The sequence below is a fragment of the Mesoplodon mirus genome, assembly GCF_964341445.2.
Source record: "Mesoplodon mirus genome assembly, chromosome: 7".
In the NCBI taxonomy this organism is placed as follows: domain Eukaryota; kingdom Metazoa; phylum Chordata; class Mammalia; order Artiodactyla; family Ziphiidae; genus Mesoplodon; species Mesoplodon mirus.
This window is the reverse complement of record NC_138983.1, coordinates 27,843,763-27,862,716: the sequence shown is the minus strand read 5'-3', so window position 1 is coordinate 27,862,716 and position 18,954 is coordinate 27,843,763. Positions and strand designations below refer to the sequence as shown.

Here is an 18,954-nt window from a genome sequence, read left to right as displayed (position 1 = left end):
AAAGAAACTTATCTGCCACTAACACCAACCTTAAAAAGTTATGTATCTGGAGCAGTTTTCATCTTCCATTTACTTTGCATCTTGTGCCCACAAATTTTTCCTAATATCTTTTTCAACACATGGATAATGTTTAGCCTATACCCCATAGTAGCAGGTGCTGTGTTACTGCTGTTACTAAAACCATACCAAGTAATTCTAAAACCATCTGATTCCAGTTTCAAAGGGGTGGGCCATAGTTCTGGTATTCTAGAGTTTAGAGAAGAATTATATCACTTTGACTCTCATTTCAAACTTCTTAATAACTTAACCTCCTAAAATAAATAAACGGGTATGCTTTTGATTTTGTACCTATTATTGAAATACAGTTATTTCCCCTTGGCTCCATTCTGAGCTCAGAGAGGACTTTTACACTTTAGCTACCTTATTTTATCACCTGTCTTCTATAATTCCCTTCTTATTTCACTTCAATGACCTTCATAATGTTAGAGTCCTTTAACTTTGTACTTCAGTTTTATATTACTTAGCAATAATCTAAAAATAGCTATTAGTCCCCAGCAGTCCTAATAATCTATCATAAAAGAGAAAATAACGTGTTTTTCCAATGACTATGCCATCTTTTTAGTCCTACTACTGATTTGGTATTTAATCAATAAATAGGGCATTATCCTGTGATTATCAACAAAGCTTTCAAAATTTAAATTTTATTTACAAAATAATTAGCTAGCCTTATTTTTATTCCCTCCAAAAAAGTTCTATCGACATCCAAGACCAGTATTCCATTGCCTCCTCTCCTTTACCTCATTCTTAAAAGCACTACTGAGACAAATATTTACAAATACATTTATTACTGAATCTTGTCCGGAGTTTCATAAAAATTGTGAAAGTTCTTTAAATTCTACAAATTATAAGGAGAAAAAATAAGCGAAAGAATTCCTTGATCCTCCAGTTTTAAATGAATTGCTCTTTCACGTCAAAAAGCAAAATAGCAGTGACATTTTTATTTACACTCAACCTTTCTTCTAAGAACATGTAATCTGTAAGAGTGACTATTACCCGAATTTTACCACTGAGGCATAGAATTACGGAGATTGAACTGAAGTGAACTCAAGAGGTTATCTAATCTAGCTTCCATCTCCAAGAATGACTGCATTTTAACAATCCAAGAGCTATGCCCACCTTCTCTACTTTTCAAAATCCCCAGGGAAGATGTTACAACTTGCCTTAGCAATTTGCTCTGGTGTGTAATATCCCTTGTTTTACTCACAATCCAAATCTGCAGATAAGAAGGAAATAAAACCCAGTTTCCCAGCTCCTCAGTAAATGCTCTTACCCAGATGTAGTTATAAAACAACTATAAAAATGAGTAGATGAAGAAATAGATTATTTTGAAAATAAAAATTTCCAATATCTAGTCAACTATTCACCTGTTTCAAACAAAATTCATTTTGAAAATAGTCTGGTATAACAAAATAATTTATACCTATCTTCATTTCATAATAAATGTTTCCCATTAATAAGAAAAATAATTTCTAACTATTAGATGTATATTTATGAATCCTAAAGATAAGAATACCAAGATAAGAATTTAATGGGGGCTTCCCTGGTGGCGCAGTTGTTGGGAGTCCGCCTGCCGATGCAGGGGACGCGGGTTCATGCCCCGGTCTGGGAGGATCCCGCATGTCGCGGAGCGGCTGGGCCCGTGGGCCATGGCCGCTGAGCCTGTGCGTCTGGAGCCTGTGCTCCGCAACGGGGGAGGCCACAGCAGTGAGAGGCCCGTGTACCACACACAAAAAAAAGAATTTAATGGGAACTTTCTGGGTGCCAGGCATTGTATTCCACACGTAATATCACATTGAATAGTTACATCAGTTCTATCAGGTAGGCATATTATTATCACCAGTTTTCAGATAAAGAAATTTGAGACTCAGACAATGTAAGTTATCCAAGGTCTTATAGCTAGTGAATGACAAAGCTAGGATTAAAACCTAGAGAGTTTGGTTATGTTTCACTGTCTCTCTAATACATGTTTAATAAATTTTAGTTGCTTTTATTATTATTAACAAGCTACTTTAAGATACAGTGAAAAATCTTTATCTGAAAAAAAAAAGTCTTCCCCCCCCCGCAAATTCCCATTAGTTCCTCTATATTTTTAAATATCAAAGACCTGGGAAGTACAAGCACCTTCTAAAAAACATGAATTTATATGGCAAGTAATACTTTAAAATTTGTTTTATAAAGTTTGCTGGATTGTTACATGATTTTTCTTAGGCCCATCCAGATTTACTTTTTAAAATGCATATGGATATTTTTAAACTGAATTCTAGTTATTTCAGATTTAATTTATTGTTTCAAAGAACAGAGGTGCTTCTAGGTTTTATTACTGGTATTGTAAATGAAAAGGAGCCATTTTGAGATTGGAAGATAGTTAAGTTGGCTTCAATATAAATATCTTGTAAAATATTATAACCAACTAGAATGTTTCCTTAAGTGTAAACATAGCTTTTAACTAGGGAAATGGCCAACTATGTTAGCCAAATTATTTCCTGAAATACTGTTGCTTTGTTAAAGTAAGTTATGTTGTTAGTGCAATAAGCATATATATAAACAGCTGAACTTTTGCATTCTATATAATGCCTTCTTAATATTTCAGTTTATTAGTTGACACGATATATAACTGGAAAAAACACATTTCAAGAGTCACAAAAACTTTGAAATTTAATTTATACTTCAATATTTAATACAAAATTACCTTTTTCATTGTTTCCTTTCCCACTGTAATCTCATGCCCATCCTGCCCCGTGCCATTCTTAAAGAAAAGAATTCGGACTGAGGTCTTCTCAGTACGTTTCTTCATTCTAATGGAAAGAACAGGCTTGTTTTCCGTATTTTGACATCAGTAGGAAGCATCAGCCCATTCATTGTCCAAGTTACTTTCTTCATTAACAACAGATGGTCTAGAAGAGAATTTTTTTTTAAGTCAGGTCAATATTTGGCTTCAAAATTAAAAATGGACACATCATGCTTCCCCTCCCCTCATTACCTATATCATATACACTGGCCAGTCTCCATTTAGATGCTGGTTTCCTGAAATGCTACCACCAGCTTCCCACTAACCGTGACATAAGCTGTAGCAAGCTGTCTGCTCTGATAGCCTGCATAAATCATCATTTCTGAAGGGAACAGATGTTCAGGGTATGAAAGAGTAATACCACAATTTAGTCCTAATTAAAATTCACCTTAGCATGCCTCTATCACTGATCAGATGCACTGGGTTGAAAGGGTCCACTGAAAGGGTCCAAGGTCCTTTGCTTAGTATAAAACAACATGGGTCCTGAACTTTTGTGTTCTTTGGTGTTGGGAAAACACCTTTTTTTTAATCTTTAATATGATTATTATCCAAGTTGCTTTAAAGATGGATGATCTCCAAATAGTAACCTTATACATAATTCTTCTCCTGTGACTAGAATGAAGGTGGCTTCTAGGACATCTTTGGTAACAGGTTGAAACTATTTCACTGAAAATGAAAACCAGCTTTTCATTAACAATTTACTTTGACCCATACATTTTCAAAGATGTGTGCATGAATATAAGTTTCAAAACTCCTACTGACATTAATGGGAGTGCAAATAAATTACTATGTATGATTTTGAAAATGTAAGGGTAAGAACAGAAGTGTAGTATATTGCATACTAAGTTGCTGTCACCATTTCTCCCTTTTCAAGAGGTTTCATTTCATAAATAAATAATTTGCACCTTGGTTATTCATTTTATTTGTGCATTCAATTTATTTTAGATTATATTTTCTTTTTACATAAATTACAAAAATACAATTCCTCTGTCATCTGCTCTTCATTTGTCCTAATAAGTGAAATAAAATTTTATTTGCATAGAACTTAAAATGGCTGCATTTATTTGTTTGCCCAAATTTCCAAACAACCCTTCACTATTAGTATTTACCTTGAAAGAAGCATGGCCTCTTTAACCTAGAAATGGTACTTTATATAAATCTGCTAGTATTGATATTAAACATGAACCGGTGGTTGTATACAAACTTCAAGTCCCAGAATGGCTATGTTACATGTTCAAAAAAAACAAAAACACTTTCTCTCCCTCTCTCTCTCTCTCTCTCCCCCACACACACATACACACACATACACACCCACACATACATACACGTACACACACATATACAGTGGGCAGGAATATGAGCAAAACTTGGAGAATAAATTAAAACTAGAAGATTATAAATATGATTAAGACTTCAAGAAGAGAAAAATTTTTTACAGAAATTAGTTACATATTTTGTCACTTTGTAATCTTAAATTGATAGGAATTAGAATTAGAAAAATAAGCTAGAAGTTAATGAGATCATATATGCCTGAAAGAACTGAGAACAGTGGTCAAATAAATACTTATACACGTACGTTCATAGCAGCACTATTCACAATAGCCAAAGATGGAAACTCAATCTCTACCAATGGGTAAATGGAAAAATAAAGTGTGGTATATACATATGATGGAATATTATTCAGCAATAAAAGGAATGAAGTACTGATACATACTACAATGTGGCTGATCCTCAAAACATTATGTTAAGTCAAAGAAGCCAGACATAGGAGATATACCATATAATTCCATTTATATGAACTATCCAGAATAGGTAAATCCATACAAACAGAATGCAAATTGATGGTTGCCAGGGGCTGGGAGGGTGGGGAATGGGGAGAAATAAATGGATAAGGGGTTTTATTTTGGAATGATGGAAATGTTTTGGAACTACATAGGAATGGTGGTTGCACAACACTGCAAATGTACTAAATGCCACTGATTGTTCACTTTAAATAATTCATTTTATGTTATGTGAATTTCACCAAAATAAATAAATAAAGAAGGAGGGGGAGGAAGAAGGAGACTACTGATGGCCAGTATCTCTGAAAATAAAAAAAATCTCTCACTGGGAAAAAAATAAATTCTTGTATTTTGATAGGAGTGTACCCACAATCTGGACACATCACCCCCAGATGCTTTGCATTGTGGAAAGGGTATAATCCTTTAAACTAGGTTTGAACCTCAGCTCTGTAACTTAGTGGCCCTAGATGAGTCATACCTCCCTGCATCTTTGATTTCTCATCTACAAAGTATGTAGTGGGCACCGAGTGGTGCCAGCTGATGAGGATTAAATATCTTACATGTAAAAGTACCTAACACATTGAGGTCACTCCATAAATGTTGGCTTCTTTCCCCACATCCCTGAAGTCCCATGCTTATGGAGCTCTAGAGTATATTAACTGTTACATCAGAGTCCAACCAGAAAAACAGAATCCATTCAGAGTATCTGAGCAGAGGGACTGACTGCAGGGAATTGGTTATGTAAGTAATGGAAAAGACCCAGAAGCAACAAAAGGACAGTGACACAACCCAGAGATCAGCAACAGCAAAAAACCACTCCCACCAAGACCAGAGGGAGAAGGTGTGACAGGTACTCAGATTTAGAAAATCTTACCAATAAAGCATTTTCCCCTTTGATTTTTCTGACCAGGCCAGAATTAGGTTGAGGTGAGTGAAGGGCCAAGAATGCAAAATTTAAGGAAGCATGCTCGGGGTGGGGCAAGTGCACAGCCCTCAAAGTGAGTACCTCCTTAAATCTTGTCCTGTAGGTGCTGCACTAGTCTCTCCCTAGTCCCAGCCCTGGCTTTGACTATCTCTTCTATATGCAGAATTGCTGAAATTCCACTAAAAATAATGCTATTAGCCAGACACTGTTTTATATGATTTACAGGTTTTAACTCACTATAATACCACTGTAATACCATTATCGTCATTTACAGGTGAGAAAATTGAGGCACAGAGAAGTTAAATAGCTTGCCCAAGATCTCACAGCTTGTAGGTCATTGTGCTGGTATATGAAGTCAGTTCTAGAAACTGTGCTCCAAATCACTACACTCTTCTGTCTCCATCATACATTTTCTGCCATTTTTTCAAGTTCAATACCTCTGAAACAAAATTTCACATTTTTTTGCACAACTTGATGCACCCTTCACAGTTCTTATTTCTGTCAATGTTTCCACTTTTTTCAAGGTTTTCCACTATCTCAGGGAGATTTTGAACCCTTGTCTCCTATTCATTTCTCTGCAACCAATTGCTTATTCATTCAATGATATTTATTGGGTGTCCACTCCTCAAGGCACCAGGGTGACAGCTGTGAATAGGACAGAATAGCTTGTACAGATCACAGCCTCTTGGGGAGAGACAAACAGTGGAAGGCCTCTCTGAAGAGGGGACATCTGAGCCGAGAGGGCTGAATGATGAGAAGTTAGTGATGAAAACCTGAGGGAAGGAGCATTCCGGCAGAGAGAAAATCAAGCACTGAGTCTCCGAGGTGAGAATGAGCTTGGCGGGTTTGAGAAAGAAAAATAAAGTAAGTTTGGACAGGGAGAGAATATGTATTGATAAAGCCAAAAGGTAGAAAGGGGCCAGATTGTGTAGGCCAGGATGAGGGGTTTGGGGTTTATTTTGGATGTGATGGGAAGCCATTGGAAGGCTCTCAGCAGAGCACCTTATGAAGATCAGACTGTCACGGAGTGTAGGGAACACTGGTGGTGTCCCCTGGATTCTTTTCACCAGGCTAGTGTGCCCAAACTCCAGCTGCTGTGACTCCAGGCCATTAACGCCTCACAGATAACCCTTCTCCAGAGACCCGCCCATCGGCTGAAAGGAACCAGCCACCTAGCCAGGAAATGCCTGTGAGGTGATGAGCTCTTCCTTCCTACTCAGGGGGACAGTCCACAGCCAATGACTGGGGGTGGGGGGACACAGCAGCCAGTCCCCTTGCCTCAGGGAGGGGCAGCTCAGCAGCGTGTTTCCCACTCCAGACTGGGGCTAGACTTCAGCTGAACACAGGGCTTGGCCAAGCTTCTGCCTCTGCCCTGTGCTGCCTCCCTCACTCCTTCACAGGTTTCACCTGACAGTGTTCCCTAAGGCCCTTGCACAAAAATCACCATCTCAGGCTCCGCATCTAGGAAACCTGACCTCAGACAGAGTCAAAAAGGGAGACCTAACTCTCACCTCTGCCGTCTTCACAATAACTCTTCAAAGCATCCTTCCTTTCCATTCCCAGCCAGGCCCACTTGCCCATTTCCCTCTCAGCCTCATCTGAGAGATCATCTGCAAGAGCATCCTAATTGTACTTGATCCTCCTCCATTACATATGACATTCTATACTCCAATTACAGCTGAATTTCCCTACAACATCAATTTTGTCAGTGCCCGATGAAAAAGTTCTGGGAGTTAGCTTTTGAAGTTTTCCACGAGTCAGTCAGCCAGCCAGTCTGTCTGTATGTCTGTCTGTCGGTCAGTCAAGCAGTCCACAAATACTTATTGAGCCCATCTTATCTGCCAGACCCTGTGCAAGGAATATGAAACAGACACAGTCCCTTCACTTAAACGCACATCTCACAGAAGAGTTTACTGACAATCTGACCCTATCCAAACTTACTGGTTTTATCTTACTCTAGTTTATAGCACTACCCAAGCTGTCTGTTGATTATTCGATGAATACACCAAGTTCATCTTTAAGTCCATCCTTCACCTATTCAGACTCAATTCCTTCTCAAGATCCAGTTTAAGACCTCTCTTCAGTGCTCCAACCTAAAATGACCTGTCATTGCTTGAATCCTTTGAACATTTGCAGCCTGTAACACTCACCCATATATTCATTCAACAGTGTTTGAGAACTCACCACATGCCAGGCACTGTACTACCTGCTAGGGAAAGAGTGTAAACCATCTGGAATTATTATGTAAATGTTTTATAAGTGTATATCCTATTTCTGCTTCCATATTTAAACCCTTAGAAAGTAGGAATCAAGTCTGTATTTCTCATTACTTGCTCCAGGGTATATAGAAATTCACTGCACATGGTATAGTTACTAGATGTTAACCTTTCCTGTGCATTTAAGTGTTCAACTGATACAAATTTAATTTTATGTCACTTTTCATAACATACCAATTGTGCAAAATAAACTTTATTGCCTATGTGTATGTACCTACCATCTTTATTTCCTACCTCTCCCCAGTGTGAACTTAAATATGATTGTTCTACCACCTTGATGTCCACTAATGACCACAATGGCATACAATTTTTTCAGGAAAAGAAGAAAACTTGCCAAGGAGAACTGCTTGGCAAATGAAGGTCTAGAAGGAGTGGAATAGACTGGGATGAACTCAGAGTATATTTAAGGTAAATGCTTATATTTTCCTCAAGTCTCCCTTTGGAGGTCATCTCTTCTAGGAAGTCTTTTCCAGCTTGTACACCCTGCTTGTTGCTCTTTGTGAAGACATCTACCACTGAACTGACCCGACTGCACTAGCACTTTATGCTTTCTTGGCTAAACATGCACTGCTTCTCTGGGGCATGGAGTAGGTGCTCAATAAGTGCCAAATGAATTAATGAACAAACTTGTCTTTTATTCCAATAAAACATTTCAATAAAAGGAATATATTCATAATTCTATTACCTAAAAACAGCTAAGGACACTTTACTCCACTTAAAAATTAGGCAGCCTAAATTTTTTTTAAAATCACATTTCTTAAGTTCCAAATAGGTTTTTTGAAAGAACTCTAGGTGGATCTAGGAAAACCACATAATACATTTTCAAATAAATTTGAAAATATTCTTTACAACATAAATTATATATAGGTGTTTTTAAAGGTACTCCTACTTTCCAGATCCTTGTTGATAAACATGGAAAGACTACTGGAAATATATAAAACTTTTTATACAAGTAAAGATTTTTATACCAACCTGCAAGGCAGCCTAATAAAATAATACTAATGATGACTAAAACATATTAATAACATACTAGATAGGCAGCAAAGCCTTAAAAGCATGGGCTCTGAAGCCATACTCCAGGGGTCTGAAACTTGACTTTGCCTCTTGCTAACTCTGTAAACTTGTGAAATCAGTGAATCTCATTTGTCTTAGTTTTCTTATCTGAAAAATGGGAACAATAATAGTAATTCCCTTACCTGTTTTATGGATGAAAGAAATTTCTACAGATAGAACACTTTTGTGTAAATATGAAACACAGTAAATGTTGCTGGTATTATTATCCTCCTCGTGATTTTCACCAAGAAATTAGCATATAGAAAGCAGTGTGTTAAGTACTTTGTATACACTAACTGGTCTTATCCTCAAAACCCTATGAAGCAGATAATATTACAATCTTCATATCACAGATGAGGAAAATGAGACCCGGAGAAATTAAGCAACTAGATCTGTATAACAAATTGATTAAGAGAATCAGAGATCAGACCCAGGCCAAATGATTCCAGAGCCTGCTTTTTTAACCGTGACACTGTACACTCCCTCAAGTGCCTAAAAAGTAATAAAGGAATTCCCCTCATTTAAAATAACTGGATTTCCCATGCTTCTTACTTTCCCACTTTTCACCATCATCCCACCTTAGCACCCATTTAAAAAGCATCTGCCTTTAGTGGCTATATTTTGTTCAAAATGTCCTATGGAAACCACTGTGACTCAGTTTACTAATCTTTGTGTCTGTTGTCAGTCAAATAAGGTTTTTCAACCTCAGCAAGTGTTGACATTTCTTTGTTCTTTGTTGCGGGGGGCTGTACTATGCGTTACAGAATGTTTAGCAGCATCCCTGGCCTCTACCCACTAGATGCCAGTAGCACCTTCCCCGTTGGGATAACCAAAAAATGTTTCCAGACCTTGCCAAATGTTCCCCAGGAGTTGAAATTTCCCCTAGTTGAGAACCACTGCAGTAAAGGAGTTTGAGACAATCCCCTTTTGTAGAGGTGCAGGGAGCTGTGAATAAGCTACTGGCACACACCATGCTCTTTTCCAATTCCAACTTCTGATCATGACTTTTCCCCTCCCTCTTTGCTGGGCTATCTTCCTTCCTTCTCAACTCAGTGCCACCTCTTTTAATCTACCCTCTTCAGGCTTCACAGCCTCACCTTTGGGTCCCTCATTTCATTGAACTCTTCCATTTTTGTATGTATGTCCCTGTCAGACTTTGAACATTTCAAGGGTATGAAATGTGTTTTCATCTGTGTACCTCCAGTATCTGGTATGTTGTAAACAAGTGTGCTTGCTGGATGTTTAACAAAATAATAAAAGTTGATCATACATTTTCAATGTAAGCATTTGTTCCCTGCTGCAGAGCCAGCACCTGAAATAATGTTTAATCCCATAGTAAATGCTCAATAAATATTTGGAAAATATTTTTCAAACTTGTCAGATCAGAGTATGATTATTATTTCATTAGGTGGATATTAGGTAATATTTCCATTAGGTAGATATTAACTTGACTTATATTTTCTCTGTATATTGGAAGAAGATTACATTTTTATACTCATGACTAATTAGCATTTTCATTACCATGTCCCTCCTTGAATTTACTCAGAAACCAGAATATACATCATGGAGGACAAAGTAAGAAGCAGCAAAAAAGTCATAGGCTTAGTGCATTACTTTGCACTAAGTTCAGAACTGTAAAACCAATGAAACTTTAAAAACTACTGAGTCTAACCACCCATTTCATTTACTCAATTAGTCATTCAACATACATTCACTGAGTGCCTACCAAACATTCCCTGCTAGAGACGCTGCACAGGGAGGACCTCAGAGTTCTTGGTCTTTTGGGAGAACAAGAAAGGAAAACAACACACAGTATGACAGGTGCTTAGTCAGAGATGTCACAGGGTATTGAGGGAGCCTGGAGTAGGGGCACATGCCACAGCCTGTGGTGGCCAAGAAAGTCTCCCCAGGGGAAGGATGTGAGGTAGGACTTGAAGGATACATGGAGTTGGCAAAAGAGGGAAAGCATCCTCCAGGGAGGGGAAACAATGTAGGTGAAGACCCAGAGTTATGCAACATGATGGACTGTTGGGAGGAAACTGAACACAGAGAGGCCAGCGATGGGAGCAAGGAAGGCGGGACATAGCCTATACAGATCAGAGCCTCTGCACAACTCTAAGAAGTCCCACATTCCCCAAAGCAAGCCATTCTAATCTTTTGGACAGGACGGACTACTGGAAAAATCTTCCTTACATTAAGGCAGAATCCATTTCCCTATGGAACAAAGCTATTGGGGTAAGTGAGGACGAGTACAGATCTGGAACAGCATGTCTTGAAGTGTGCACCACGGGCCTTCTATATGAGAACCAACTGGAGGACCAGGGAACCCTCACATTTAGCAACACGAGGTGAATCACAGCTCTAGGGACATATGCCTTCATGTGAAGAAAGGTGATGAGCGCTGACAGCATTATTACATCCAGAGACAAGAAGAAAAACAGGATCTGACTCTTTTACATCAGCTTGGAGCACCTGAGGATGCTCAACAAAGACCTGAGTGGGTTTTAGCCTTGGTGAGAAAGAGGGTTAAGCAAGGCTGGGAGTGGGTGGAAAAAGGAGTAATCAAGCAGTGAGGGGACTGTTGGGCATGGGGGACAGGAAGCCAGTCTGAATATTAAAGCAAGAAATGTATTGCCATCTAAACCCACTTTGAACTTCTCAGGAAACATACTAGCCATCGCTAACAAATGCTTTCTACACCTGTCTTTTGTTAACTTTCTCATCTCAAAACCCTGACACCCCTCCCAGGGCTGAGGCTATCTGGTACCTTTGTAAGAATTAGAAAGCAGCCTCGGGCCTCCCTGGTGGTGCAGTGGTTGAGAATCCGCCCGCCAACACAGGGAACACGGGTTCGATCCCTGGTCCGGGAAGATCCCACATGCCGAGGAGCAACTAAGACCGTGCACCACAACTACTGAGCCTGCGCTCTAGAGCCCGCGAGCCACAACTACTGAGCTCACGCGCTGCAACTACTGAAGCCCATGCGCCTAGAGCCCGTGCATCACAACGAGAGAAGCCACCGCAATGAGAAGCCCGCACACCGCAACGAAGAGTAGCCCCCGCTCACCGCAACTAGAGAAAGCCCCGCGCGCAGCAACAAAGACCCAACGCAGCCAAAAATAAATAAATAAAATAAATAAATTTATTAAAAAAAAAAAAGAAAACAGCCTCTCTACCCCCACCCAGCTCCACAGTCCTTCAGCTGTGCACGACAGGGAGCAGTGGCCCGAAACCTTCCCAAAGGTCACCCCGTCTCCTCTTTCTTACTTCCTTACTTTCAATAATAGTTAATAAGCACCTACTGTATGCAAGGTACTATGAGAAATACAAAGGGAAGTGTTAAATGAAGAAGAAAGCCTCAACCCCCACCCCGCTCCCCAACCACCAAAAGAAAAAAAGATGAGGGTAGAGAATGGGTAAAAAAGGACATTCCTGAGAGGATGTGGGAAGACTGAAAATCACAGATCTATAGGTTCCTGGGAGAATAATTTATCCCAGCACTCCACTTCGGACCATTGTCTCGTCTCAGACAAGCATTAGCATAACCATTAGCCTCTCTGCCATGTAATTATTCTTGGGCTGGCTTACTCTGGCCCCCTGCCAAACGGGAACATTCACAAATCTACATATGAATTTGGGATAGGGGATTTTTAATATACTCCTTCTAAATGTCCACTCACTGTTTGCAGCCAGGCAGGCTGCTCTAATGAGGTCTTTACCCTCCCCTCCCACCACCACCTCATTGGAATACGGATGGTTCATCATGGTACCTATTTGGTCCTTCATTCAATCACTGAACAACACTTACTGAGCAACTATTAAGTGCCAGGCCCTGTGCCAAAAAAATGATGGTGAACAAGGCAGCCATGGTTTATGCCCTAAGGAACTTGGTTTAGAGGGGAAAACAGACGTTTATTTCACCAGTCATTATAAATCTGATGGTCACAAAAGGGTACATTGAGAATGAACTTATCCTTACTAGTGGGAGCTTCCGCAGAAAGTAGGACCAAATACAATGCCAATCCATCCATGAAGCTCAAAAGCAGGAGACCTGGAGTTCCCCTTTGGAGAGTTCCTCAACCTCCCCCTTGTTGACAGTACTCCCAGCAAATTCTCTGTCCCTACACACACAACTGTCAAAGAAGGGGTCCTAGTCTCACTTTATCATCTCACGCCCTCCTTTAAATTTGCTAGCCACACCTAGTGGGTTCCAAAGCATCATGACCAGACCTGTCCCAGTGTTTCTCTCTAGAAAGTTAAGAGCCCACTGGGTGAGGATAGGGGTGAGGCCTGCACTCTAGTGAAGTTCTAGTGAAGGTCTGTCATAACCTTGGGAAAAACTTCCCCAAAGGGCTACATCCCAGTCAAGTCCCCTTGACTGTTCATGTTCATACACTTACTCTCTTGCAACACTCAGAGAATATCATGCCCCAACCATAGGATGTATTTTATTTTGAAGAACCCACATCCTATTTTATTTTCCTGGTTTTGTTTATAACCAAATCATGAAAAAAATAAAGCATGTTCTAGCATTAGAAGGTCTATCTACAATATCACCACATTTTCTCAGTCTACTTCAATAAAAGCCAATGCCTGCCAAGAAATTAAATAAATCTGGGTGCTCCCCACATTGTAATTTTCCATTTTGCATGTGCCAGGCAAAGAGAATACTGCCTTATTCTGTCACCAGAATAAAAGCAGCAAACTTGCAACTTCAAATCCATGAGCTTATTAAAAATCTTATTTTTAAAAATTCATTCTCTTGTAGTTGGGCAATAAACTTGAAAATACATTAATGCTCTGACTGTCAAGTAAGTATAGATAATGACATTAAATATGAACAAGCACATCATTTCATGGGTGCAAGAAGAGTTTATAAAATATAAATGCTCTGACAGTAAGAAAACACACTGCTATATTCAATTATATCATCTGCTCAAAATACAATTGCTTCTATGTTTGGTAAATAGACTAAATCCAGGTCACATTCCTGTGTTCAACTGAGTTTCTAGTCACTCCCTTTTCTCTAAATACTTGCGTTCTTTGTTTCTACATGTTCTTAAGTGTCATCATTTATTGCTATAGGCATGATGGCTATACTTAACTAATAATGACAGTGGTTGTCATTAGATTTTAACTCAGTAACACTAGTCTGACATATCATTTGAAGTATGTCTTCAATTTAAATTTGATTAAAATTACAAACATCCCATTTATTGTGCCAATCAAAATGTTGTCACCCTTTCCCTGAACTTTTCTATGAACTTTCTTGAAATAAGTTATGGCAGCTTAAAGTTAAGGCTAGCCTTGGGTCATAAACATATTTTAAAATACCACTCTTGGAATTGAGCAGAGCAAGGCCAATTGGGGCTCCTTTTCTAAAGACTTGATTTTGACTTACACCCCAGAAAAATTCTCAAGGCAAAAAGTACAATATAGTGAGACTTCCAAGGCTTTAACTCAGATTCCCATAACATGCTGTAACACAAGTGCTCGGTAGGGATTTAATTTGGTTGCATGTATTTTAAGATCTCGGACCTAGCAAATACCTTTGGTAGTAAAACCAGGTACTTTCCTGTATGCAAAACTGTTGGAAACGTGTTGAGCAAGAGATGGAGCAAAAGAAGGAAAATAGATAAAGAGCATGTGCAAATACAATGTTTTAGACACATATAGAGCAGGCTTCTTACACACATTGTCTTATTTACTCCTCATAGCTACACTACTGGGCTCAATTTATGGATGAGGAAACTGAGGCTTAGAGAGGTTAAGTGACTTGCCCAGGTTCGTAGAGTAGTTTGCTTCCCTGGCACTGATAAAAAAGTAGAGACAAATTATTGTGTTGTTGTTGCTGTTTTCCCGAACCCAGGCAGCTATTCTGGGAAGGTAGCAGTGGACACAAGGTTCTAATTAATAGCCTTGGGATCTTTTTTTTTTTTTTTTAGTGTTTTTCTATGCATGGGAAGATGCAAGAGCCTGGGCTCATTGAAAATATTCCTTTGGTATGCATCTTTTTAAAAATAAATAAATAAATTTATTTATTTCTTTTTGGCTGTGTTGGGTCTTCATTGCTGCGTGCGGGCTTTATCCAGTTGCAGTGAGTAGGGGCTACTCTTCATTGCGGTGCGCAGGCTTCCCATTGCTGTGGCTTCTCTTGTTGCGGAGCACGGGCTCTAGGTGTGTGGGCCTCAGTAGTTGTGGCACACGGGCTCAGTAGTTGTGGCTCACGGGCTCTAGAGTACAGGCTCAGTAGTTGTGGTGCACGGGCTTAGTTGTTCCGCGGCATGTGGGATCTTCCCGGACCAGGGCTCAAACCCGTGTCCCCTGCATTGGCAGGCAGATTCTCAACCACTGTGCCACCAGGGAAGCCCTGCCTTGGGATCTTAACGGCATTTGTAACTTTAGTTATGTGTATGAAATGCTATTCTTTGTGTTCTATTTTGACGACGGATTTATAAACATTTAATTTTCAAATAATTTATCTTTTTTTTTAGAAAACTAAGACACTATCCAATAATCCTTTTAGATATTATTACCTCTATTATACAGGTAAGGATAATGACGTGCAGACCAATCTGCCCAAGGTCATATAACAGGGACTAGAATCTTGCAATACCATCTGACTTCAAGTCGAGTGTTCTTCCCACTAAATAATAATGCATTTCTCATGCCTCTCCTAACAGATGTCTGAAAGCTTCAAAAACGAATGGTTTGGAAGGCAAAACCCTGAAAGAGTACATATAGACTATATAAATGAATTCTCAGGTAAAGTAGCAAGCAGGTAGGTAGACAACTGCCTAAGAGATTTCATTTAAAAATCTCATTTTTATTGCCTTTATAACACTTAACACTGTCAATAAATAACTTATTTAGTTCTCTATATGTTTATGTCTATTGCTTCTTCCACCTTATTAGAACCAGAATTCCATGAGACCTCTCTCTTGTTCACACCATATCCTGGCATACTGTAGGGATTCAATAAACACTTCTTGAGGAAATGACTGAATGAATGAATGGTCTCTCTTTAACTATTCCTCTGTCTCCTTAGACGGAACCATATTTTTTTTTTATTGCCTTCCACACACTCTCTCAGCTCTAGTCAGGGAGGTGTTCTCTCTGTCCACTTTTACCCATGTAGCAAACAACTCAAGGTGATAAAGACAGCATTTATAACCCTTCTGAGTTAATATCCTAGTGAGAATTAAAATTTATCAGATTTCTTTGCAGCTATGACAGAAAGACCATATCCAAAACCCTTAAGGTCAGATGTGATTCCATAAGTAGAAATTTTTGAATTTCAAAAATGTTAATATGTTACATATATCAAATATTATGTAATGTGCCCAACAAGGTCTAGGAGAGCAGCCCATAATCAAACACATTAATTATTTTTCTTCAAAACAATCAATTGGTTATACCAAATAAGGTCCTGCTATTAAATGAGTTATGAAAAAATTGTTTGGTCATCTGCAATTTTGGATTTTAGAATTGCATGTAAGAGACTGTGGACTTGTAGCACTAACTCAGGGGTTGTAAGGAGAAAGTATAATACACTTTAAGCACATGCTGAGTGCATGGCATGCAGAAAGTATTCAAATTATCAGGACAGTTATAGGTTTGCAGCCATCTTCATTAAACAAGTGTAGCCTCTGTGTGCATATATACAATATATACAATTCAACAATTCATGAATATGTCAAGAATTTAGATGTTTCTCAATGATTTGTTATTTTGACAGTATGAGATGCTGCCATATGCATGCTCTAAATTTTCCTACTGGCTAAGGATTCTTTTCGGTGGTGGGGGAGCGTCCATCTCTTGCAATGTCTTCAGACCCACATCTGTTTATATAGTAAGGATACTGTACACATTTATAGGTTTAAAACTTTTGAAATAGGGAAATATATAAAATATATGCCTATAGTTTTACCCTCACTTGTAGAAATAGATAAAAGAATCATGTGCTCTCTCAGAAGTAGGTTTTTTTTCTTTTTTTCTCTGCATAATATCATTTTCCTGCTTTTGGTATATGCAGCTAAGTGGGAGAGGAGGTGGACTGACAATCTCACCTAATACATATACTATACAAACAAAATGATAATAGAGAATTTGGGAACACCCACTCTAACTCCTGCTGCAGCTACCCAAGTTAAGTAGTGGTCACCCTATGGGTGAGCATCACAAAGCCCAGTATTAGCTTTAGCAGGATTAATGCAGCCATCAGTGTAGACAGCACTGGAGCATTGTCTTGAGATCCAGCAGCAAGAACAGCAAGTGTGATGTGGGTAGTGGATCACTTCTTGAAACTTGTGCTTTTAACACAACCATTTAAAAGTCGACAAATTCAGGAGACATATAATGGAACAGAATATAATGCATGAATCCAGGTTCATTAAACTAATGCATTTTTTGAAAAACAAAATATGACAGAACATTTCATTACTGATGCAGATATGAGAAAAAGTGTTATGCTGCTATTTAGAATGTGTCTTGTATGCCGTGGAATTGAAATATTTCCAAATCATCAATAATTAAAATGATGAGAATCCATCATTTCACTGACATTTACTTCTACATGAAAAGATGGCCTATTTTAAATGTGCTCACACATATTCTTGTCAATCACTAGCTGTCACAGCAAATTATTTCATTTTGTAGATCACATGGCACTTAGAAGAATTAAATTTAGATCTTAGGTGTAGTATCAAGAACCCTTTTCATGGATTTTTTTTTCTGTGACTACATCTTCACAATACAGTATATAAAAGATGTAAAATCCTATTCGCAATACTCAGTTTCACTTCTGGTTAAGAAAACTCAGGACTGAAATGAATCACTATAAATGATAACACTGAAAGCCAAATAGTAGAATAGGATATACAGGAAAGAATGAAAATACAAAACTAAAATAAATAAATAAATAAAAATAAACAATCAGAACTCCATACAATGAAACTTGGACCTAATGAATTAGGCCCAAACAGATTTTTTCCCTCATCTTTTTTAAGACATTTAAGCTACTGCAGAGCATAAATCATTTCTTATGCTAGGTTTGCATTGCCTACAGCTCCTAGCAGTTATAAAGGAGCTGAACTCTTATAAACCCCATGAATCTGATGCAAGAATTTTTACTGTGCCACTATTAAGCAGAAGATCCAGGAAACTGTGAATAAAACCTAAACTGTATGCCCATGAATATGAAAACTTTAAAAATCCCTTTTCAAACAACTCATTAACTACATCTTCACAGTTCTAGAGGAATCTTTAATAAATTTCAGTATCTTCAAATGGCAGAATTACAAGACTTAATAAGACAGTTGATCTTCATCAAATGTCGTCATAAAAATTCTTTCTGTTTTTCCCACACACAATTAATCTTTCTGTTTAGGTGTTCAACTTCAAATGTAAGAAATATTCTAATATTGCATTTCAACAGGGAATGCTTCATGTCAGTCTTGACCTTGGCTTGACCTCTATATGAAAGCTCTGTGTTTGGAGGTATGTGATGAATAGCTCTCCAGCTTTCTATTAAATCCAGTGCCACTGGTTGTCAACAGTGATGCTCAAAAGGGGTGGTAAAATATTTCAAAACTCAGAAATGTTCTGCAGGTCTCTTTCTACCTTAGTAAATCTGGAAATAGTTCTAAGGCAATTTTCACTATCTACACTATTTTTCTAAAGAATAAGAAAATAATGAAGTATGGAAATATAATTGCCAAAATATACATAGATTTATTTGGCTTTCCTGTGTCAGAAATAAAATAAATTTTCCTTTGGAGGGCCCAAAGCATTCAGTTTAAAAATTTTTTTAAATTTAAAATCAGAGATGAAGGGATAATCACAAAAAAAGAAATCAGACTATGAGTCCATTTTTTTATCTGTCTCTGATCTGGCCTCGTACCTGGCACATAGTAGACTCTCAATGAATGTTTGTTGAATGAATGAAAATCAGTATATTAAAATAATGACCAGTTACTGACTCTAATGTTTGTTGGTTAGTTGTACATAAAATATTCATGCTCATTTGGAAAGATACAACAGTAACACCAAATTCTGCCAGGTGTTTTCCTC

At 38.3% G+C, this 18,954-nt stretch overlaps 1 protein-coding gene across 1 annotated transcript in view; it reads right to left on the bottom strand.

Annotated features, from left to right (window-relative positions):
- The window catches only part of DCDC1 (doublecortin domain containing 1), a gene marked incomplete at its 3' end in the record, with an annotated part of 460,818 nt that overhangs the window by 396,026 nt on the left and 45,838 nt on the right, over positions 1-18,954 (bottom strand). Inside the window, 2 exon segments of the mRNA XM_082627300.1 lie at positions 2,750-2,889; positions 2,892-2,954. Of these exon segments, the coding sequence (XP_082483426.1) occupies positions 2,750-2,889; positions 2,892-2,954 (203 nt within the window).